We start from the raw sequence: 21,658 nt of genomic DNA, 5'->3' as shown, positions 1-21,658 counted from the left end.
AGTATCTCAACAAGCGTAAGTTGATAGCAAAAAAATATCAGCCGTTGAGAAGCCGAGACAAACTGCAAATCATAACCCGTCAAGCACCAACTGGTCTACCGTTTATCGAGAGGGGTAACTTGTTTTCTTAGTTTCTTTCATTTTTTTGGTCTCTGACTGAGATGAATGGAATGAATATCGGTTTCTCATTTCCTCAGCTGCCTGAACTGTTGGCAGATAATTGTCTGAACAATAGAATTTTTGCTGCAACGGTGGTGACATCAGAGAACGCTACAAGCTATCTTTCTTGCCCTTGTAAAAGCATGTCATAATTGAATTTGACATGAGAAAAGTCAAAATCACAGAGTAAAAACTCATATAAGCTGTTCTAAAATCCACCAATCCCAGCAGAAATTAGGCAAGTTTGTTCTTATCGAGATGGTACGCGAATTAGTGGGGAAGGAGTGACAATCAGTGGATCCGGACCGTTGAGCATCGTCTCAACAGAAATACGCGATGCTGTGTTCGTCATACTGCATGGAACAGCAGCGAACCTATCGTCTTTCGTCATTACTAGATCTTGCAAATTTTTTTTTTCTTCTGATATATAATTTCCATCATGGACTGCTTCAATATTGGTAAAAGTTGTTGCGGAAGAGACGTAGAAACAGAATGAGCCTGCTCTTTTATTCAGATGCCGATCCGAATTCAGCCTAACCTTGAAGCTATCATTCAAACTAATCCCGCAGTTTCTCTTTTCAGAATAGTCTCGCGTACGAATGATGCAGACTCGTTAATAAATAGTCCCTGCAGAAACGGATTACTTTTTTTTTTCTCCGTTTGTCAACAAGTATGCCGGCTGGATGTCGGTAACAGAGGACTAATCTCGCCGAAAACTCTCTCAGAGAATTTGCATATTGCCTTTTTGTTGGCTTATTCTTGAACTTGCTTCAATCTGTTTAGAAATTTAGAATGATTGATCGGCTGTTTGTGAATACTGACTCGAGTAGTCATATGTTCGCTTTCTCAAAATTTATTTCTACGGTCATTCTTTTTCTTCTCACATTTGACGGTCATATTGTGTTTCCCGGCGTTAGCTCATGCAAGACAAAACCGGTAATCCGCAACACCCTGCCCAATTTCTGCAAATTTCATCGTGCATAAGAGCCAAAACTACTTTTCAGAGCATTACGCATTCATACCCTTTGATCCAATCGCACCGTTAACCGTCTGATATTCTGCAAAAATTGAATCAATACGCCGCGTCATGCTGCAATTCATACATGGTCCTCATTAAATCGTGCTTCTCGGTTGATTCTCACTAGATCACATCACAGCGTGCCTGCCGCTCGACTGTATCCACGCTTCAAATCAGCTCAGGTTCTTCTCATCCATACCCGAAATCGCTAGGCACAGCTAAATCGATTGATTCTGTCTGCTTGATAGCTTGCCACTAACAATAGCGGCTCAGACTGACTTTCCAGCCGCAATCGTTTTCCTTTTAGACCCTACTTTTTTTTTTTTTTGGCGGCTTGCAGTGCAGTTGGAGGCCCGGACCATGTTCAATTAGTCGATGCTAAATAGTTGACTAATCAAATCATATCATAGTCCGATCCCCAACGCACTTTTTCTTTTATCAAAAGTTATGGCGTGATTTTTTCTTGCTAGTTTCTGTGTGCTGTGGACCAGCAGGCTTATGATTGATGAGATTTTGTGTCATACTTTATAATTGAGATATAAACAATATATGTAAAATTCAACTATGCTTCATCTGTGCCCTCGGATACAGAAATCGTCTCTTGACTATCTGCATATTCTGATATTGCTTCTTTAGCATCTTCATCGGTCTTCCCTTCAGAATCCGTTAAACTCACGTCAACACTCCCTGCTTCATCTTTCACACTTTCCACTGAATCCACTTCTTTGTCAACGATAGCTGATTCCTTCAAGTCATCAATGCTTTGCTCTATAGCACCAGGCTTAGGTTGCTCCCCTTCGCCGTCCGTTTCAGGCTCAATTTCATCTGATTGAGCGGCAAGAGACGGCTCTGGCTCCGTGAGCGGTGCTGTTTCGGTGGCAGACTCCTCTGCATTGACCCCTTCTTCTACAGGAATAGTAGCTGTAGTTAGTTCAGATACCTCAGAGTCAGGTTTTTCTCCCTTCTCTTCTTCTTTTTCCAACTCTTGTTCTTCCTCATAACCAACCTCCCATACTGTAACCACATTACTAAATCCCCAGTCAGAAGGTAACACGCTGACAGTAGGCAACTTCCGCCCTCTAGGTCCCCTCGCCCTACTTTTCCTTGCATCCTCCAACTTTGTCTCCTTGCGAGTACTCGTTTCATCAGGTCTCGCTTCCGTAGTCACTTCCTCCTTTGCAGCTGTGGAAGAAGTTTCAGCAGACTTACCAGGTCGCGCAGCACCTCCCATCATTATTGGCATCGGTCCAGTTTTTCCTAATCTTGATTCCAAATCCTTAGCAAACGCAGCACGGATTCCTGATAATTTATTAGGTCGAGCCGGCGGCGCTGGTTTAGGTTTGGCAGGCGGTGGTACTTGTTTCGCAATACTTTCAGAGATTGGAGAAGTGGCCGTGTTTGTTGGCGATAGTTTGGCTGGGCGTCGAGGTACATTTGGACGATTTGGAATGAGTGGACGCGAAGGGATCATTGGTTGAATCGTTTCAATTGCGTCTAGAATATCATTTGTTAGTCAGGCAAAAATGAAGAATTGAGGTTGCGAGACGTACCGGCTGCTGATATTGGTGTATATTCTGTAGTAGATTGAGCTTTAGATTCGGATTCGGGCTTGACTGACTTGACTTCAGGTATGGGCTCGATTTGCGACTTGTTATCTGGCTCGTTTGAATTAACCTCAGATTTCGTCTCCACATCATCAGTCGACCTGGGCTTTTGTTCTTCTGATACGCTTTCTTCTTGAGATTTCTTTTCAACAGACTCATCAGACCCAGCACTCTCTTGCTCAACCACTGTATCAAGATTCGTCTCATCTTCTTCACCTTTTGCATATGAATCGATCAAATTATCCAAAATGTCCGAATTAGCAATACTATCGGTCCTAACCGGTACCGGCTTTTCCTTCTCTTCTTCCTCTTTTATTTCAATGGGATCAGAAGGAGTAGCGCTTGGTTCTACAGAGCCCGCATCTGCACTATCGTCTCCGATTACCACCTCAGTAGCGCCTAAATTTGGACTTTGTTCGGTAACTTCAGCAGCATAATCTTCTTTTCCAACCGATGCATTCAAAGATTCATCAATATTGGTTATCTCACTGGCGTTACCCAACGACAAATTCATTTTATTTTCAGCTTTTTGTTCCGCCTCGTGAAACGTCGGCACTTGATGTGTCAATCCTTGCTCTCCGTGCGAAGGTGGATCGATTGCAATTGCGTTAGGGGATACATGTACGTGCATTCCGTGGTGCGAACCACGCGAGGGACGACTCGCCGGCCGAAGCGGGATACCTGGTTCTTCCTTTTTAAATGAATCTTCTTCAGACTCATGCGGTCGACTTTCTGGACGGCTTGGCACTCGTGGGGTAGCGGGGCGACTAGGAATCTTGGGCTGTGACTCAGTTTCGGAACTCGTAGCAGATTCAGTAGTTTGTTCGACGGCGACCTTTGATCTTGACGGACGCGATGAAGGACGATCTGGAATGTGCGGACCTTGAGAAGTCGCGGTGTTGTGGGGACGATCCGGAATTTTCGGTTCTTGATTTGTCAAATTATTCGAGCTGCGGGGACGATCTGGGATTCTAGGGGACGGATTTGCTCCGACCATTGATAACAGAGACGGTACTGCGGATCCAGTTCGACGCGGTATAACTGAGTACGGACGTAAATCTAGTTCTCTTGAATCAGCACATAGATAATAGCACAGAACAGAAGAAAAAAGTACCCGAACTATCAGCCAACTCGCTCAGATCTTCTTGGCCAGACAATTCCGCCTCGCTAAATGACTCGCTCAAAGGATCCTCGTCATGTTTTTCCAGTATCGCGTTTGCAATATGTTCCTCTCCGCTATAAGAACTACTAAGCGCACCAGGAACAACTACATCCTGTGCGTCAAAAGATTGCGTCGTGAATTTATCTTTATAAGTCTCTGATAGCGTCCTCGAAGCATCCATTTCGATCTCTGCTAATTGCTGATCTCGCTCGAATTCAGTCTTGGCGGGTTCAAGATTAATTGAGGGTGAATCTGCCCTGTGAAATTTGGCTGGTATATTCACTGGAGCAGATGCTCCGTAGATAGATGGGTCCATAGCGGATTCCTCGGCGACAATTGCACTACTGTCGTCAGACTTTACATTCGTCGCTTGCAGATCGACTTCCGGCGTCTATGTATCAAGCGTCAGCATTTCTCTTCGCACTCCCTCAATTGAAATTGACTAGCAATTACAGACATTATTAGAAGCAGCAGATACATCGCTACTGTTGGAATCAGCTGTTTTCGGTCTCGGACGCCGTGGAATCGACGGCACAGTCGTTGTCGTCGCCGTCGATGCTCCGCTTACATTCTTCACTGGCCTACGACTAGGAATAGTCGGAACATTCGCCACTGGTTCTGACACTGAAGACTCCGACATCACAATTCAATAGTGTCAAGTAAGTGTTTGTGCGCCTTTATCTACCTGCTTTACCAACCCCTCGAGATCCGCAACGCGTAGATTGGCGAGGCTCATTCTAGGGTAAGGGTATATTACGGAAGACGTCACTGGTGACTAGTGATATTCTATTACATTATTTAAGAGACAATCGAAGTAGCCTAACAAATAGTAGTCCAATAGACAATAAATTGTACGAAATATGAACAAAAACGAATCCAAAAGTACAATGCACAAGAACCCGTCACTCTCTACTTCTCGGCTTCATCGTCATCTTCGTCACTTTCAGTCATCGGTTCACCATCCAATTCCAAATCAATCAGTTCCTCAATAGAAACGCCGCTTTTCTTCTCCTTAACTTCATCGTCTGCTCTTGTATCATCTGTTGCCGCCGGGTTGATTTGTGGTGGACGGTCGATTTTTTTCCATTTATTAATTGTAGAATTTAGATTTGCTGGTTTTGCTGGTCCTTCTGCAGGTTGATCTTCCGAGGATTTCGTAATTCCCAAGAATGTATTTGTCATTTCGGTCATTGCATCATGAGTGAAAATATTCCAGCCCTGTAGATAAACACGCGTTAGATTTGAATAAAAGAAATCCAAAGCTGGAAGAAGTAGAAAAACAACTGCAAAAGTACCTCCCAGACATTCAATACAGAAAGGATCTGACGCCGAAAGTTATCAGCGCGAATCCTTCCATCAAAGGCATTATACACCTCATTCAATCCAGAAAGCACGTCGACAAGTCTGGCTTGAAACCTGTTCATTCACTCATTAGCATCTCTTTATACATATGTAAAACAAAAATTCTTACAAATTACGATATTTCCAAACACCTTTGCTGACGCCTCCGACTCCCATTCCCGCATTATACAAAATATCACCGATAGCCCACAACCTTGCAACTCTCAATTGGGTTGTAGCTTTCCGGCTCTGTACACTCGAGCAAATCGTGTCAACGATTTCCTCAGCAGCATATGCATTATCGATCGCAAACGCCATCACTCGAGCAATAGCTCCCCGGCGCATAGAAATATGTTGTAAAAGCAATGTAAGATGTAGCTTTATAATCGGACCTAACCAAGCAGGACCTCGGTCGGCGATAACGCTGGGAAATGGACTTGCTTGCGCGCGTTTCTTCTGCGCTTGTTCCTCGTCATCCATATCTTCACCATCTAGCCGCGCAAGTTCATCATCTATCGACCATTCGAATTGATGCGGTGGAATCCAAGCCGCCGATGACAAAAATATTTCTGAGGGTGTAGTATCCCAATTTTCAAGACTGTCACCTTTACATAAACTCCACAATTTCCAACGATAATAAATGTGCTCAGGTAAATCGCAATCGAAAAGAAACGCAAAATCAGGATTCATTCGTTCACGCTGCATAATCAGAGCCTCAAATTCAGGTCCGAATTTAATCACATTCTCAACCATGCCATGAATCCGTCGCAGCTCTGCTAATGAAGAAGGAGGCTTTACGTGCACAAACAATTCAGCATGTCGTCGGCCTCTGATATTTGAGAGTCCGACAGATGAAGGCGGGGCAATTTTGTTCCCGTCTGCAAAAGAGTCTATTAATGGAGAAGCGTTGAATGGTATGCCTGTTCTCTCAAGACGAGTATTAAGTCCGGCATCACGTCCGATCCACGCGCGTAGCCAGAACCCTTCACCAAGATAGATTCCATCGAGACTAGTCCTACATTTTTCAACTTGCGCTGAGTTCTCAAGAATGACTGACGCAATCAATCCACGCTGTTTGCGATCTTTCAAAGGCAGAAAAATAACTTGCTCGATCGTGCAATCAATGTCTTTGAAAATGTGTTTGACTGAAGTTTCCGTTGCCGTAAACGGCAAATTTCCAATTGATAATGTGCGAGCTGCAATATCCGCTGCTTGATATTCCGAATTAGAAGATAGAAGCTGGTCGGGCTCAAACTGGGCTAAATGTCGTCGTTTGACAGGGAATGCATCGTCCTCGTCGTCATCTTGTGGTCGAGGTGGCTCCAACGGATTCAGCTTTCGTTTTGGCGGAATGAAACTCATCCTATTAGACCCACCACTATCTCTTCCACCATCTAACATAAAGTAAATGAATAAACCGTAAAAAAAAAGGTAAGCAAGGACACGTACGAGCTTGAACAAATCCAATCTCTCGTTTTTCACCATCATCCTCAAAACTCCTTACGAATTCCTCTAGCGCAGCTTTGTTCTCTTCCTCCTCTTTTAATCTTTTAGCTTCTTCTGCCTCTCTTGCCTTTTCAAACGACGATTTCGGTCTAGACGACGGAACCATTTCAGACCACTCTCACTATCTTAGCTTCTGATGCGCGTCGATGTATTTGGTGCCTTTGTTGCTGATGGTGGTGATTGAGATTCTTATTGCTCTCCTCGGATTCAAAACTAAGATATTGCAAGGTTGCATCGAAATATTATCGCCGTAGGATATACATTTGCGCTTTGTATGGTTAGTTGATATAAAAAGTAGTTTGAAGAGAGTTCATTCATCTTGAGCCGCAGCATCAACCCGTGATTCATTATCGAACACTCGGTTAGTTATTTTAAAAGCAATCTCGTAATTACTAATGATTTGTAAAAAAATCTACAATAGTTTAAAAATCTACAATAATATATAGGACGCCGAAGTAGAGTAGATATTCAAAGAAATCCGCATTCATCACTGAATACCACAACCGGCCTCGATCATACTTCACACATAAAAACACACTCTCTAATCAAAGCAAAACTCCTTAGGATTATATTCAAGTAAACGACATACAAATACACCCACTCACTTGCTCGCGCTCATGTAGCAAATGCACTGGTTTAAGCGTAGTTCAGTCTGAAAATGTCGTTAAGCACGAAGTAACTTCCGCCTTCAGGAAGAAGATGGAATGTCTGCGAATATCTCTGCGGGTTGGTTTCCTCATCAAACTATTTTATAAGTTAGCTCTCTTCGTCATAAAATCATGTAAGATAGAACAAAAATAGGCAAACTTACGAGAATTTCACCGGTGACCATGACAATAATGGAGCCATCTGGTCCGGCAGGTTGAGCGTCAAAAGTAGAGATCCGGTGAACAACCTTCTGGAACGGCAATCCCTGTACAAGTAGAAAAAGAATACAAATCAGTAACGAGAATCATGGTTAATCTAATAAACGCAGACATACAACTAATTTCTCCGAAATACCAGCGGCTCCTTGTATTTGGTTTGTTTCAAACGTGAGCATGGAATTGTCTCGCTATTGAACTCATCAATATACATAAAACAGTATACAAATATAACAATTAACTCATCATACGTAGAGACCAGCCAGACCGGATCGGTTGGAGTCGAAAGTGTCGTAATAAAACTTGACAAACTGATCTAAAACACAGCGCGTGTTAGTCTTCTCGATTATGCTATATACCACGGGCGCAAAATAAGACCGTGATATCTAATATATATCGACCAGTTCGAAAACTGGTCGAAAATGAAAATGAAATGACGTACTTGCGATCTCGTTGAAACCTATTGTAATTCAGTTAGCATCTGTTGTTTGCTCGACGCAGGAATGCGATAAGTTCGGCAATTATTACAACCCTCTCCAGCAATAGCTTTTCAACAGTCAAATACGATTCTTCGATAACAAAAACATTTAGATAACATTATATATAAGAACTGGATCTGATCTTTCAAACTATACACAGCAAACTACCACACTTTTGCTCAACAATTCGCAAACGCTACCGTAAAAGATAGAAAAGAAAAGGAAAATACTTACTCATTATTTACTATATTCACCAACAATTTGTCAGGTTAAATAAATTTTCACTGATACGAAGAGTGATAATAATAAAAGGGAAGGAAGTTAGTAGAAATTCATTAAGACAAATCGCATCGCTTTTGTTGACATTTTTCATTTAAAGTTCTTTAATCTCGTGATTTAGTGCACTAAACATTGTGAATTTTACAACAATTGATACGGTATATCCAATACAGCTGCTGTATATACGTTTCATAATAAAGATTTGATTGAGTTGTTGCTTAGTAGAATAGTTAATAAACGACATGTATTCAAAGATTAAGACTCAGAGCCCTGACATTTTAGATAATTCTGAACCAATACACAAAGCACAACATATAAAAGCAGTAACAATATCTGTCAATCTTGATTATATACCATAATTTACTAATAAACTAATAACTAACAATACAAATCACCCTCATTTACAAACACACACACACACACACGCACACACTTTCTCACTTTCTCGCTCACACACTCTCTCTCTGTCTCTCTGTGGTCAAGATCATGATTATATGATCTGTTGGGCCATACCCTGTCCACCAAGTGTCGTAGAAGTAGTAAACTCTTGCTTCTTGATTGCGGCAATAAAGTAGCAGAATGAAGAGAGTGTAAGAAAAACGGCGGCAACGATCAATGACGAACCACGGATAAAGAGCGTGAACCATTGGATCAGTGCAAGACTAACGAACTCAAATTAGACACCGAATAAGGCAGTAGATAAAAAATACGACATGCTGCAAATAAGAAAAGAACATACGCGAGATAGAAGAAACCGCGCGGGATGTTATTGTTGAACCGCTGAATGAAGACTTCAAAGTTGCCAGAGATAGGACAAATACGAAGCAAAAATGGAACTTCAACAAAGACAATAGTCAATCCCGAAACACTAAAAGACTCAGTTAACAAACACAAGAAAAAGAAAAAGAAAAAGCAGAAGACAGGGATGTGATATAAGATGCTTACATGCAGACCGCAGAGAAGATGATGAGACCAACATTGAATGTAAAGATAGTCGCAATGCCGACAGCAAGACAAATAAGAATAGACAGAATACCAATCCTATTCATACATTAATACACACGATTCAATTTATCACGTTCAAAATAGAGATAGGATACCATTGGCCGTATAAGCTTAATACAGGGGTCGTTAGCATCGATGACAATATATCAAATCCACAATTGTCGAATATTACCTAAAGTTGCGAGTTCGCAATTCGTCTGCTAGAGTCATTTTGAAATATGTATGAATTTATTTGATCTAAAGGGAAAATACTAAAAGAATCATCAGTTGGTTGCTCTTGATCTAGACAAGATCAGTACTCACATACAATGTCTGCGATACAGATAGCTTGAATTCTGGGAATTGATAAGAGAAATCAAAAACTGTCAATTATTTATACGATTATACCAACGAACTATAATTGAATTTGTTGATGTGAAGTAATATTTATGTGGCAGTACAAGAGAATGATACTGTTGCCGGCATTGCGCGTCCATCTTGATCCTGTCTCAGATACCTAACCCTGACGAATCTAAATATTTTGTTTTTATATTTATTTTTACTTTTTTTTTTTTTATATTTTTCTATTTTCCTACTTTTGAAATGGCTTTAACTCTTTGACTATTCTCGTCGGTTTCTAAAGTTTATAGTCATATAACTATTCAAATACCATATTAGTATAAATTCTGTTCCAATAAGGAAACCTCTAGAAATAGGTATGTACCTATATCTTTCATTCATTCATTCATTCAAGGACAAGCATCAAAGAAGAAAAAGCATGAGATGATGAATTATATACCTTATCTACATTATCTGTAACTTTCGAGTACTGAAGAAATGTATTTATCGAACAATCCAACTCTGACAAACTGCTTTTCTTTTCTATATTTTATATAGTTGATAAGTCTATGAAAGATTGAATATGCTGGTATTGTTACTGACTTTTGTTATTTTAGATTCTATGATTTGAGGAAACGTAGTGATACTATATAGAATAGAGAATAGATCGTATTATAATATCCGAATGAATACTGTTTATAAGAATATACAATTATATTTCTCAGCTTAAACGTGTAAAAAAAAAATATAAACCCAAAACCACAACCGCTTACCCAAAATCAATCAACCTTCACCATTAATCAGTCTTCTTTCTACACCCACATATACAAATGCCACTTTCAATAGCCGAAGAGAATTATTTATCAACATCTCTCTCTCAAAAGCCTCCATGCCGTCCCGATGGTCGTGATCCTCACACTTTCCGTCCATTAGACGCGGCAGCAGGGATTCTGCCTGCTACGAATGGATCAGCGAGGATACGGCTTTGCGATGGCGGCGAGTGTATTGTTGGGGTTAAAGCTGAGGTTGAAGTCTGCGGCGGGAAACCTGTTGAAGTTCAATGTGATATGTATGTATTTTCTATTTTCATCTCATTTTGTCTTGGTTAACCTATCGAATAGCGCCGGACAGTTGAATAATAGTCCTCTGCAAAGCTTTCTCTGCACAACATTAGAATCAGCGGTGCGCAACGCCCTCCCACCTTCTCACCTTTCTATATCAAACAAATACACTTACAAACTCTACATCGACGGAATAATCCTCGACCATGTCTCTCATCCACTCACACTTCTCTCAATGACAATCTTCCTAGCCCTTCTCAACACTCGGTTACCTACTCTAATCACCGAAGATAATACGGATGAAAATGATGAAATTGGGTTACCTCAATTCGAATCGGATTGGCAGCAGTCGCGATTACTTTGTGACGACTGGTTACCGCCTTTGGTCCAACTTGCCGTTGTTGCTGGCCGTAATGTCTTTGTCGATCCAACAGGTGAAGAGGCAGCCGTTAGTGATGGTGGGATTTTGGCGATTTGGCATCAGTCAAAGGTCGTTGGTTTGCGTACTGTGAACACGCGAGATTCATCTCGTCAGGTGTTTAATGTAAAGAGTGTGGCTACTGCTGTTGATGTTTTGACGCAGACGTCGCGTGAAGTTGAAAATGCGCTAAGAAAAGTTGTTGCTAGTACTTAATAGATATGTATTTCAATAATGTTAATTGTAATTACGTTTTCTGTGTTCTTTTTACATAGCTACGGACTTTCTGTCACTAAAGATGCCTGCAATTGCCAGCGATGTCAAGCTTGTTTTTAAGTACTCTTCTCGCGCTCAGCCTTCTTCAAAGCCCGCTTTCTGATCTGCATATGCATCTTCAAGTTCGAAGCTGCAACAGCGCGCGACCACGCACCAACACTCTGGTCAACAAAAAATTGAAAAATGGCATGACTCCAGTACGGAGTAGAGGAATACGAGACTAGCTGTGCGCCTCGGGAGAGACCAATACTAGAAAGTGTACTTGCCACGAATTGTTTAGGGGTCGGGATCAGCGCCGATGAGCGTCTGATTTTAGACATGGCCGAAGTAACTAGGTATGAAAGTACGAACTCGACGTCAACGCCAGTGCCTTCTAGTTCGACAGCAAGAGCCGAACTCCAATGTTGTAGGAATGCTTTAGATCCAGAGTAGACAGACAAGTAAGGAGTAGGAAAGTATCCGCCAAAGGAGCCCATAGTCAGAATAAGACCGCGGCGAGAAGCTAACAACTGCGGCAGAATGATACGCGTCACGCGCAGCGTCGCAAGATCATTAATAGCAATGATATCAGCAAGTTCTTTATCGTCGACAAGATAGAAAGGCACAGGGATAGAATGCGATTGTCCGACATTGTTAACCAATACGCCTACATCAAGCTCATCAACGACAGCCTTGAGCTTCACATACTCGGCATCCCCCGCCGAAGCAAAGTCGATAGCAAGGTACTTAGTCGACGATTTCGGATAAGCTGACTCAATTTCTGACGACAAAGTAGCAAGTTTAGATTCAGTGCGCGAAACCAGCAAGATGTTGAATCCGGCTTTGGCGAGTTGCTCTGCGTATTCTTTGCCAATGCCATCGGATGCGCCGGTAACCACGGCCCACGCGCCTTTCTTCGCACCATACTTGCTCAACTATATCCGTCACATTAGAATATCAACCGATTTCAAGATGGGAGAGACGTACCGAACGACCAGGGATCAAGAACAACTGAAAGAGGAGCGAGGTAAGCTTATAGCCGAAGGAAAAGTACTGAGCAAGTCCAATTACAGTAAATGCAATAGACATGTACGAAAGAAGCTTGCTTTCTCGAAGAGCAGCATAATAAGTCTCGAGCAATTTAGATCCCGAATCCATTGTGCTTAGAATAACGGCAAGTAAAAGGTGTTTGTCGAGAGTTCTCTTAAATAAACAGGTAAGAAGCTGAAATTATAAAGCGTATTGGAAGTTATCTCGAAGACGCATCAAATAAACTTTAATGACAAAGCTAATAAACTGGTAAAGTTTTGTACGAGAATGGTAGAGTTCAGTAATTGTCTAGCGAGCGTTTAAATTTGGAGTAAGCGACTTCTTACAAAATCCTACAAAAGAGGTAAGAAGGCACAAGAGATGACAAGAGACAGAGAGTAGAAGAAGAAGTAAAAACAGAAAAGTGAGAGGGCTATACGGGTAATTTGCGAATGCGTAGAGAATCTGTCTGAAGTAGGCTGCTACTGTTTGAAGCGCCTGATTTGCATATTCTCCCACTATTTCATCCATTTTTAGAAATAATAGAAACAGAGTTACTTTAATTAACTCTAATTTGATCAATCTGCTTGTTCAAATTATAGCGCAAAACTTTGGATCAAGAAGAAACGACATAATTAAAACCCCTTCCTACTCTGGCTTACTCGTCTCCAGCTTGATCGCAATCATTCACCACACACAATTATGCTAGCTTATTTCCGTGCTACAATCTTCATCGCCTCTGCACTCGTGGTTATCTCCTTTATTCTCATCTCATCAGCTCTTCTTCGTGACCGCGTGTTAACTCTCCTGCCGCCGATAGAGTCCGCGCTCGCATCCCTCGGCCGCCCCTTCGGTCAGTCCGCCTACTCTCACTGCAAATACTCAGATCCTTATCGCAGACCGGGATTGCTACTGCGTCGCTCATGCAATGACTCTCAGCCAATAGACTACGCTGACCCACTCGCACGCTGGATCCCCCTGGACTTTGAGAATCTTACATCTCCCGTTGAAGCAGAATACCCCCCCCTCGCGTCATCAGCCGAGTACGACGCGTTCTATATCGACAACAACGAAACTGTCGACAATGCAGCGCAAAGTCGCGCTCCAATAAGCTGGATGGCGAGACTTGTGCAGTATCAGGCTTTGCTAAAAAAAACTGCCGACGCGTCTGAGTACGACGAGGTCGAGCAAGAGCTGAGCGACAATATGCAATGGGTGCACGGTCGACGAATACTGCTCTTAGGTGACTCTGTTGACCGGCATAATGTTTTTTCATTCTGTACATTTCTTGGACTTGAACCGGAAGAGACAGCGGGACCCGAATTACCTGCTAAACACTCTACAGCATACTGCCATTCACCACTATTAAACTTCACAATTGTACAGTGGCATATACCGAGCATGGCAACACATAAACCAGAAAACTGGTGGTTTCGACCAGAAATGAAAATTGTCGCGTTTGAGAAGCGTTTTGCAGATATTTTCATTCCGTGGTCGTTTGAGAATGGTATTTTACAACATACCTCTCCTGACCTCGTACTCTTTCAATCTGGACTCTGGGATGAGCGCGCATTTGCTGAAGCGACGCATTATTATGAAACCGCATCACAATCTCAAGATGGCAAACGGCCATATTGGAAAACGCCCCGCAAGCAAGTCACCTATCAGCATCTCCATTTTCTCTCTGTGCGCCTTCGCAAGCTAGTCGCCACTGTGCGACAATTGTTTGGCGATAGCATACCATTAATGTACCGCGCCCAGATACCTCGTGGGCAACATACTATCAGGGCAGATGACTTGGGGGTAATTTCGATCGATAGAATGGCGCGCGTCCTCGCTGAACAGCTTGATATCGAAGTTTTCGAATGGGGAAAGATCGTGTATGGCTTTGACGACGAGTACATGGACGATTTACATCCCAAGCCAGCCAATAGTCTTACATGGGTATTCTGTGATATGGTTATGAGTTATTTATTTAGAAGTGTGGGTGGGGTCGAGGTTGAGGGAAAAGTAGTTAGAGGCCCGACAGAGAGCCGAGGCTGGAATGAGTGTCATTCGACCTTTGTGGAGGCTTACAATCGGTAACATCCTATAAGGTTATTTTGTAGATGATATATGTAAGAGTATCTGTATGATATCTGTATTTTATTTTATTTTTTGATTATTTGTTTTCATATTTTTTATTGGTTTTGTATGGCTCGAGTATATCTATATGTATGTCTTATACCTTTTTACTTTTTTTATGTATTTTATTTTATATGTTTTATATTTTGTACCTTATAGAGATAAAAAAAAACTGGCATTGTATCTAGATTTATTGAAACTAGAACGCAGATATGAATAGAATCAATAATACAATCATCTGATAGTAAATCAAAACCCATTTCAGATGAATATATTGGAAGAGGCTGAACACAGATTCCACGTGACAAGATCTGAGCATTGAGCCGCAGCATCGTGGCTTAGCATTTTCGGCTGAGGGCTAAAGATAGAACGAGATTGGACACCAACTACTTAAGCACGATAGGAGAACTGGCTTTCATCTGTTATCATTACTATTTCATTGTTTAGGATTATACCACTTCTAGATCTTATTGACTATGGTATGCTTTTCTTTGTTCACTGCTTGTGTCATGTCATTCTAGTTTATGTACTAACATATATACAGTCGCTGTCTACCGCTTCGAGCTTCATTATCGAGCCTCCGATAATGATCCGTTCACCTCCATCACTAGTAACTTCCCTGGAAGCACTTGAAACAGCGATTAAATCAATGGCGCCTTCGCCTTCTACAGCTTCAGAATCAACCTCTGCCTCTCCTACTCAACCGCTATCTATTCTCAAATTGGCACAGAATAGTCTTTCAAGTCCACATCTCGAGCACTCGTTCAGTTACACGAAAACATCCGCAGCTTTGTATGCAGCATACTTTGAACCTCCAGTCATGATTAAACCTGGTATGGTGTTTACTTCTTACCTTCCTCCTGATACCTCTGAAACAAATTCGATTAAGAACTCAGTAATGAGTGTGGAGAAATCGATGGACGGAATGCAACAGTCTATAAAGAGATTCGCAGTGATGCTGGGATCTAGGGCTAAGAAAGTTGAAAGGAGCGTTGAAAAGAAACTGCGGAGATAGACCTATTGGTATATTTGTAAATATTGTATAATGTGTATATTTGTATATTGTCAGAGGCGGCGTCGGCGTTGCATCTTTTTTTTAATATAAATCTAATCCTTGGCTTCCTTTTTCACCTTCTTCTTGACTGGCTCCTCGTCCTCGCCATCATCCTCTTCGTCCTCGTCATCGTCTTCTTCAACATCCGCCTCATCTTCCTCCTCATCAGACCCACTACTCTCCGGATTCTCATCATACTCTTCCGCGACATCACTATCACTGTCACTCCCCTTAAAATCCTCATCCACACTCTCTTCATCCTCTGACGCACTTCCTCTGTCTCCCCTATTGGCCATCTCTACATCCGAATCATCCGAATCGTCACCAATAACCGCGTTCAAAAATGCTTGGTCGTCATTCAAATCATTCTTGATTCGTATTCCGCGCGCCTTCAATTGCTGCTCTACATTTGTTTGTTCTTCGCGATTAATTGACGAGAATTGATGCGATGTGCCGTTATTCATTTGTACTGTAATATCAAACGTCCGAGAACTAGTTACTCCGCCGCCACCAACTCGACTAAGCGTCACAAATGAAATATCACTGTGCGCCATGTATACGGTAGGTTTTGGAATAAATAATAACGACTTGTCGAGTAAATAAAGGTATCCTTCTGAGGCTTTTAATGAGCATTTCACTCCAGCTTGGCCGTGAGCCGATACAAATGTTCCTGGAACTGTGATTTTACGACCAGAGAGTCCACGGAAGACTTGGCCTACTACTTCGTGAGCGGCTTGGTCGTAACGCTTCTTTAGTTTGTCAGCGTATTTCTCTTCAAATTCGTCGCTAATAATAATCTGTTAGTAAAACTCACACAAACAAAAACTAAGCGAAAAAAAATAAAAATAGAAATACGCACTCTTCAACGTTAAGTTCAACTTCGATCTCCTCCTCTTTCAAGAACTGTACAACGAGAAAAGGGTACCGGGTCTGACCCTGACGTAATGGCGGATCAAGCTGGATGACGAGCACATTATGGAGATCATCAGGCTTTGGTAGAAGAAATAATCGTTGGATGGTAGTATACTGGATTTTGTAGTCATAAGTTTTGCCGCGTAGGCGCATAAAGCCTGGGTACATGTCGATATCATATCGTCCTCTGCAGGTCAATTATGATTAGTGTGGGAGTCAGATGAGCAAAAATTTTGGAGAATACACACCTTGGAGTGAGAAACATAATGTCAGAGAATGAGACAATAGTTTCTCCTGCTACTTGCCCGATATCCGCACGCTCCTTCATCGTCTCGTAAAACGCGGTAGCAGCATTCATCTCTTCTTCCTCCTCCTCGTCATCACCATCAGAATTCTCTTCATTCTTAGCAACAGTTCCCGGAATATAGAATCTCATTTCGACAAGCTCGTCGCGCACACCACTAGGTCCTCTAAGTGCAAGCTCATGCTCAGCACTAAGTTCAAGTGCAACTTCGCTTTTACCTACTAAATTTGAATTTGTGATCTGTGCAAATGGAATCTCGAACGCAGGACGATCTGAAACAGAAAAGATCAATTCCGAACGTTCAAATTCTGCTTTCCCCCAATTCCAACCTTTGATTGAATGAGGACGCGTCTCGAGTGTGACATCGAAATGATGCTTGATTGTATTCTTCAACTTATCAAAATCATCAAGATCAAACCCATCAAACTGCACAACCCCTCGATCTTTTGACAAAATTCGGCATTCAAAACCTTTAGCTGCGCGTGACCATTGCGCAGAGACGAATTCAGATTGAGGTAAGAGAAATGGAGGCGTTTGAACGGTTTTAGAAGAAGATTTCCATCCTAGACCAGAGTTTGCAAAACGTAATCTTCCTGGTCGTGATGATTGGTTGAAGTAGATGTTGTCAAACTGTGTCATGTCCGCCATTTTTGAAATGTTTAAGTATTTTCAAAAGCTGACGCGAGAATGTATATTTTTTAAGTGAGGAAAGTGGGTAGAAAGGGAGAGTGAGAAGAGCGCGTAGAGACGCGTGAAATAAACTTTTTTTGGTAACTGAATTATTCGCATTCACTTACATTATATAACAATTGTGTTATACGTTATACAATAATAAAGTAAAACTGTTAATGGCCAGTATAGTCTATATGGTTATTCAATAATTCTTTTGATTGAAATCTACTATTGCTGTTAACACTTCTCTATCTCTATAAACTCGCACCTCTCCTCTCCATCCGTCCTCTCAACATGATAGCCTCTGCCTCCATCTCATCCATACCTCTAGGCTGTCTTAGGTCATCAGGCAGATCAGGCCCATCAGATGCACCACTGCTCTTACTAAACTTTTTAAGTTGTGCGAAGGAGAGCTCAAGATCGGCGTCGGGTGAGGACATGAGCTTGTAGATGTCATCCACGTCCGGTAGATCGCTTAGCTTGCGGGGAATAATGTGGCAATGGACCTGACAGAAGATTAATTAATATTGAAAACAACAGAGAAGAATAAATGACGTACATGAGGCACTGATTGGCCGGCTAGTGCACCGTCTTGAATCGCGATATTAAGCGATTGGCCATGATATACTTCTTCAATCACAGCAGACACTTTCTGTACGGTAATAAACAAATCTGAAACCTGCTCGCCTCGTTATGATTAACTCTGATTCGCGAGATAAAAGAAAAATAATAGAGAGTAGTAACAATACCTCCTCCGTTGAGAGATCTTTGAGTCGCGGTACGACCCTATGCGGACAAACCATCACCTATCAACAATGAACAATTCATTATTAGCAAATTCGTTCTACATGGCTAGATACAGACACAGAAGCGTACATGACCCGGGAGCAGCGGCTTGAGATTGACGAGCGCAAATGAATGCGCAGATCTCTGAAATGATAAGTATCAGCTAACATATAAAATAAATTCGACAAAGTAGAGAATTCACCACACATAAAACACCTGCCGACTGACGACAAACGGGCCGAAATACGTCGCCATTGTATAGATATTCAGAGAATATACAAGGAAATTAATCAACAATTTAAGAGTACTGTGTACACATGTATTTCTTCTATCAAACTGCGCCTTGAGAGTCACATGAAACACGTCTCTCTTATCTCCGGTGATCGTCTGCCGCCAAACTCAGGCTGCACTAGTCCTACGGCGACCCTCACAACCTCAAGCTCCATCTCTCGAGCGTAAAACACATTCAATACAGTGTGCTCAGAGAAGAGAGTGCGTGTTGAGCACGAGAACGAGCATAGCCCTGCTCAGCGGAATGCAAACATAATGGCCGACTTTGCGAAATCGCTTTTCCATTTTTCGCCCTTCCACGCTCAGAAGCAGCAATCTGAGGCAGGCGAACCATCTGCACTGCCATCACCGGACGTTCCTACGGACGCACAACCAGAACAGCAACTAGAACAGCAACGACAAGAACAACAGCAACAAGAACAACAGCAGCAACAACAACAACAACAACAACAACAACAACAACAACAACAACAACAACAGCAGCAACCACAGCAACAGCAGCAGAAAGCGAAGTTCTCATTCTTTGGCTCACGAGCATCGACCCCCAAACCGCCGTCGGCGTCGGCGTCAGGTAAATCTTCGCCAGTCTCAAATCCAGACTTGCAGCACATCAATAATATCAACAACTCAGACGATGGCGACGAGGGGATTCCAGCTTCAGGATTACAAACACCGCGACCTGACCTCGTCGATAAGCGGCTGCCATCACTTCAGCATGCTTATGAATTAGCAAGCGGTGCAGACCCGTCCGCACAACGCACGCATGCCGCTGCGTCGACAGCCACATCGTCGTCAGAGTCGCCTTCGCCTTCTCATTCTTCCTCGTCGTCGTTCTCAGCGACGACTGTTTCGACTGGGACAGGAAATAGCGGTGCGCCGGTGGCGGCTCCAAAGGGTCGACTTACCGTGAAAATAATCCAAGCGCGCAATCTGCGAGTTGTGTCTTCGCTCGACCCGTATCCATATGTAGTCTGCACGTTTGAATCCAACGAGTTTATCTCTCGTGGGCCAAATAGTGCAGCAGCAGATGCTAGCTCTTCGCGGATCTCGTCGTTTTTTAGACGTACCGATCCAAACTCTGTCATTGGCAACGGTGCAACGAATACAAAAGCCGGAATAGCTATTCCGACTAATGTCCGCTCGCGTCAGTCATCAACTACCAACCTCTGTGAACTAAAGGGCGGAGGGACCGGCGCAGCAGGCACGACAGTTGATGATATGGGCGCTAATCCGAGTTGGAAGCATGAGGCTGTATTTGATGTGCTTGGAGACCGATCTGAGCTTGATGTTAGTATTTATGATCGACACCATGCAGATGCGTTTCTGGGACATGTGCGCATTACTCCTATCCTGCGCAACGAGCAGATCTTTGACGAGTGGTATGCGCTAGAAGGCCGGGTGTCGTCTGATGATGCGGTGGTTGCAGGAGAAGTGCGGCTACAGATGTTGTATGAGGCTATCAGCAAGCGACATTATGGACCGGATGATTTTGAGATCTTGAGACTTATTGGCAAAGGAACGTTTGGTCAAGTATATCAAGTTCGCAAGAAGGACACCGATCGGATTTATGCAATGAAAGTACTTTCCAAAAAAGTCATTGTGCAAAAGAAAGAGGTCGCGCACACGATTGGCGAGCGCAATATTCTTGTGCGCACAGCGACCACCGATTCTCCGTTTATCGTGGGTCTTAAATTCTCATTTCAGACGCCGACTGATTTATACCTTGTCACTGATTACATGTCTGGTGGAGAGCTATTCTGGCATTTACAGAAGGAAGGCAGGTTTACTGAAGACCGTGCAAAGTTCTATATAGCCGAGTTAGTGGTTGCTCTAGAACACTTGCATAATCACGATATAGTGTATCGAGATTTAAAGCCCGAGAATATTTTGCTTGATGCCAACGGACATATAGCATTATGTGATTTTGGATTGAGTAAGGCTAATTTGGCAACGAATGATACGACGAATACGTTCTGTGGAACGACAGAATATCTTGCCCCTGAAGTGTTACTTGATGATCAAGGATATACAAAGATGGTAGATTTCTGGTCGCTTGGAGTGTTAATTTTCGAAATGTGTTGCGGATGGTCGCCATTCTATGCTGAAGATACTCAACAAATGTATAAAAACATTGCGTTTGGAAAAGTACGTTTTCCAAAAGATGCACTATCAGCAGAAGGTAAGGCCTTCGTCAAGGGTCTCTTGAACCGCAATCCAAAGCACAGACTAGGCGCTATCGACGATGCGCGAGAACTTCGTCGGCATCCATTCTTTGCCGATGTAGATTGGGATTTGCTTGTGCAAAAGAAATTACCGCCCCCGTTCAAACCGCACTTGAGCTCGGAGACTGACACGTCGAATTTCGATCCCGAGTTTACGAATGCTAGCACAAGTGTTTTGCAAGGCAGTCGGTTTCTGGCTGCCGGGACCACGCCGTTGTCGCCTACCTTGCAGGCTAATTTTCAAGGATTTACTTTGTATGAATCTTTTTTTTTATATATATTTTTCTTATAAAGCATGTGACTGACTGGTATAGTGTCGACGAATCATCTATGGACGAACATTTCCGCCACGGAGAAGAACGAGTATATAGACAGCCATTATTGCGCAATGACACCGATATGACATTACTCGGCTCACGACATGATTCAGTTGTATCACACTCGACAGCCGGAATGGATCTTGATGAAGAGCTATCTGAGCAACCTCAGGTAGTAGCTAATAAAGATGAAGGAGACGAAGATGACCGTGCGAGACGGATGAGTGGGGTTGAGGAGGACGACGATGCGTATATTAACGGGCAGCGCATCGACATGTAATTTTGATTTCGTTTTCTTTTTTTTTTTTTTAGTTTTTTTTTATATCATTAATGTCATTGGTGGTGGTAGTATTACGCGTTGCTTAGCTTTTCTTATACCATTTTATATATCATTTTTATAATGTCTATTGTCATATATATTGTTGTACCGCATTAAATATTCCTGAATTGACACATTTCCCAAAAGAGTATAAAGTCAA

The 21,658-nt window shown here is 42.5% G+C and overlaps 10 protein-coding genes across 10 annotated transcripts; 3 read left to right on the top strand and 7 right to left on the bottom strand.

Moving 5' to 3' along the window:
• Window positions 1–1,739: 1,739 nt before the first annotated feature.
• On the bottom strand, window positions 1,740–4,583 carry V2V93DRAFT_360737 (uncharacterized protein; the record flags this gene model as incomplete). The annotated part of the gene is made up of 5 exons (XM_066908140.1): window positions 1,740–2,359; window positions 2,387–2,671; window positions 2,728–3,846; window positions 3,896–4,334; window positions 4,512–4,583. 5 exons carry the CDS (start codon window positions 4,581–4,583, stop codon window positions 1,740–1,742), a joined length of 2,535 nt encoding a protein of 844 aa, XP_066763754.1.
• A 133-nt stretch (window positions 4,584–4,716) lies between these two features.
• On the bottom strand, window positions 4,717–7,075 carry V2V93DRAFT_374500 (uncharacterized protein). Its single transcript, XM_066911256.1, has 4 exons — window positions 6,734–7,075; window positions 5,415–6,678; window positions 5,239–5,359; window positions 4,717–5,161 (listed from the first exon to the last, which is right to left on the bottom strand). The coding sequence occupies exons 1-4, from the start codon at window positions 6,894–6,896 to the stop codon at window positions 4,853–4,855; spliced, it is 1,857 nt and encodes a 618-aa protein (XP_066763753.1). The 5' UTR covers window positions 6,897–7,075; the 3' UTR covers window positions 4,717–4,852.
• An 81-nt stretch (window positions 7,076–7,156) lies between these two features.
• V2V93DRAFT_374498 (uncharacterized protein) lies at window positions 7,157–8,476 on the bottom strand. Its single transcript, XM_066911255.1, has 6 exons — window positions 8,367–8,476; window positions 8,096–8,113; window positions 7,905–7,969; window positions 7,773–7,844; window positions 7,602–7,703; window positions 7,157–7,534 (listed from the first exon to the last, which is right to left on the bottom strand). The coding sequence occupies exons 1-6, from the start codon at window positions 8,368–8,370 to the stop codon at window positions 7,427–7,429; spliced, it is 369 nt and encodes a 122-aa protein (XP_066763752.1). The 5' UTR covers window positions 8,371–8,476; the 3' UTR covers window positions 7,157–7,426.
• A 162-nt stretch (window positions 8,477–8,638) lies between these two features.
• On the bottom strand, window positions 8,639–9,851 carry V2V93DRAFT_374494 (uncharacterized protein). The gene is made up of 6 exons (XM_066911254.1): window positions 9,724–9,851; window positions 9,589–9,667; window positions 9,512–9,526; window positions 9,357–9,452; window positions 9,151–9,279; window positions 8,639–9,073 (listed from the first exon to the last, which is right to left on the bottom strand). Exons 2-6 carry the CDS (start codon window positions 9,624–9,626, stop codon window positions 8,902–8,904), a joined length of 450 nt encoding a protein of 149 aa, XP_066763751.1. The 5' UTR covers window positions 9,627–9,667; window positions 9,724–9,851; the 3' UTR covers window positions 8,639–8,901.
• A 650-nt stretch (window positions 9,852–10,501) lies between these two features.
• V2V93DRAFT_374491 (ribosomal protein S5 domain 2-type protein) lies at window positions 10,502–11,506 on the top strand. Its single transcript, XM_066911253.1, has 2 exons — window positions 10,502–10,803; window positions 10,856–11,506. Exons 1-2 carry the CDS (start codon window positions 10,565–10,567, stop codon window positions 11,427–11,429), a joined length of 813 nt encoding a protein of 270 aa, XP_066763750.1. The 5' UTR covers window positions 10,502–10,564; the 3' UTR covers window positions 11,430–11,506.
• Window positions 11,488–12,753, bottom strand: V2V93DRAFT_76252 (uncharacterized protein). The gene is made up of 2 exons (XM_066912787.1): window positions 12,456–12,753; window positions 11,488–12,403 (listed from the first exon to the last, which is right to left on the bottom strand). Exons 1-2 carry the CDS (start codon window positions 12,624–12,626, stop codon window positions 11,546–11,548), a joined length of 1,029 nt encoding a protein of 342 aa, XP_066763749.1. The 5' UTR covers window positions 12,627–12,753; the 3' UTR covers window positions 11,488–11,545.
• A 414-nt stretch (window positions 12,754–13,167) lies between these two features.
• On the top strand, window positions 13,168–14,858 carry V2V93DRAFT_374489 (uncharacterized protein). The gene has a single exon (XM_066911252.1). The coding sequence runs from the start codon at window positions 13,200–13,202 to the stop codon at window positions 14,580–14,582; it is 1,383 nt and encodes a 460-aa protein (XP_066763748.1). The 5' UTR covers window positions 13,168–13,199; the 3' UTR covers window positions 14,583–14,858.
• Window positions 14,859–15,649: 791 nt separating this feature from the next.
• On the bottom strand, window positions 15,650–17,653 carry V2V93DRAFT_374486 (uncharacterized protein). The gene is made up of 3 exons (XM_066911251.1): window positions 16,836–17,653; window positions 16,535–16,774; window positions 15,650–16,461 (listed from the first exon to the last, which is right to left on the bottom strand). Exons 1-3 carry the CDS (start codon window positions 17,537–17,539, stop codon window positions 15,729–15,731), a joined length of 1,677 nt encoding a protein of 558 aa, XP_066763747.1. The 5' UTR covers window positions 17,540–17,653; the 3' UTR covers window positions 15,650–15,728.
• Window positions 17,654–17,684: 31 nt separating this feature from the next.
• On the bottom strand, window positions 17,685–18,873 carry V2V93DRAFT_374483 (HIT-like domain-containing protein). Its single transcript, XM_066911250.1, has 5 exons — window positions 18,557–18,873; window positions 18,440–18,493; window positions 18,313–18,369; window positions 18,123–18,242; window positions 17,685–18,069 (listed from the first exon to the last, which is right to left on the bottom strand). Exons 1-5 carry the CDS (start codon window positions 18,602–18,604, stop codon window positions 17,818–17,820), a joined length of 531 nt encoding a protein of 176 aa, XP_066763746.1. The 5' UTR covers window positions 18,605–18,873; the 3' UTR covers window positions 17,685–17,817.
• On the top strand, window positions 18,775–21,654 carry V2V93DRAFT_338860 (kinase-like domain-containing protein). Its single transcript, XM_066907768.1, has 2 exons — window positions 18,775–21,117; window positions 21,177–21,654. Exons 1-2 carry the CDS (start codon window positions 18,896–18,898, stop codon window positions 21,457–21,459), a joined length of 2,505 nt encoding a protein of 834 aa, XP_066763745.1. The 5' UTR covers window positions 18,775–18,895; the 3' UTR covers window positions 21,460–21,654.
• The last annotated feature ends 4 nt before the right edge of the window (window positions 21,655–21,658 follow it).

This window comes from Kockiozyma suomiensis, assembly GCF_038497685.1.
Source record: "Kockiozyma suomiensis strain NRRL Y-17356 unplaced genomic scaffold V2V93scaffold_14, whole genome shotgun sequence".
NCBI lineage: Eukaryota > Fungi > Ascomycota > Lipomycetes > Lipomycetales > Lipomycetaceae > Kockiozyma > Kockiozyma suomiensis.
The sequence above is the reverse complement of the archived record's forward strand: the minus strand, read 5'-3'. Positions and strand labels throughout refer to the sequence as shown.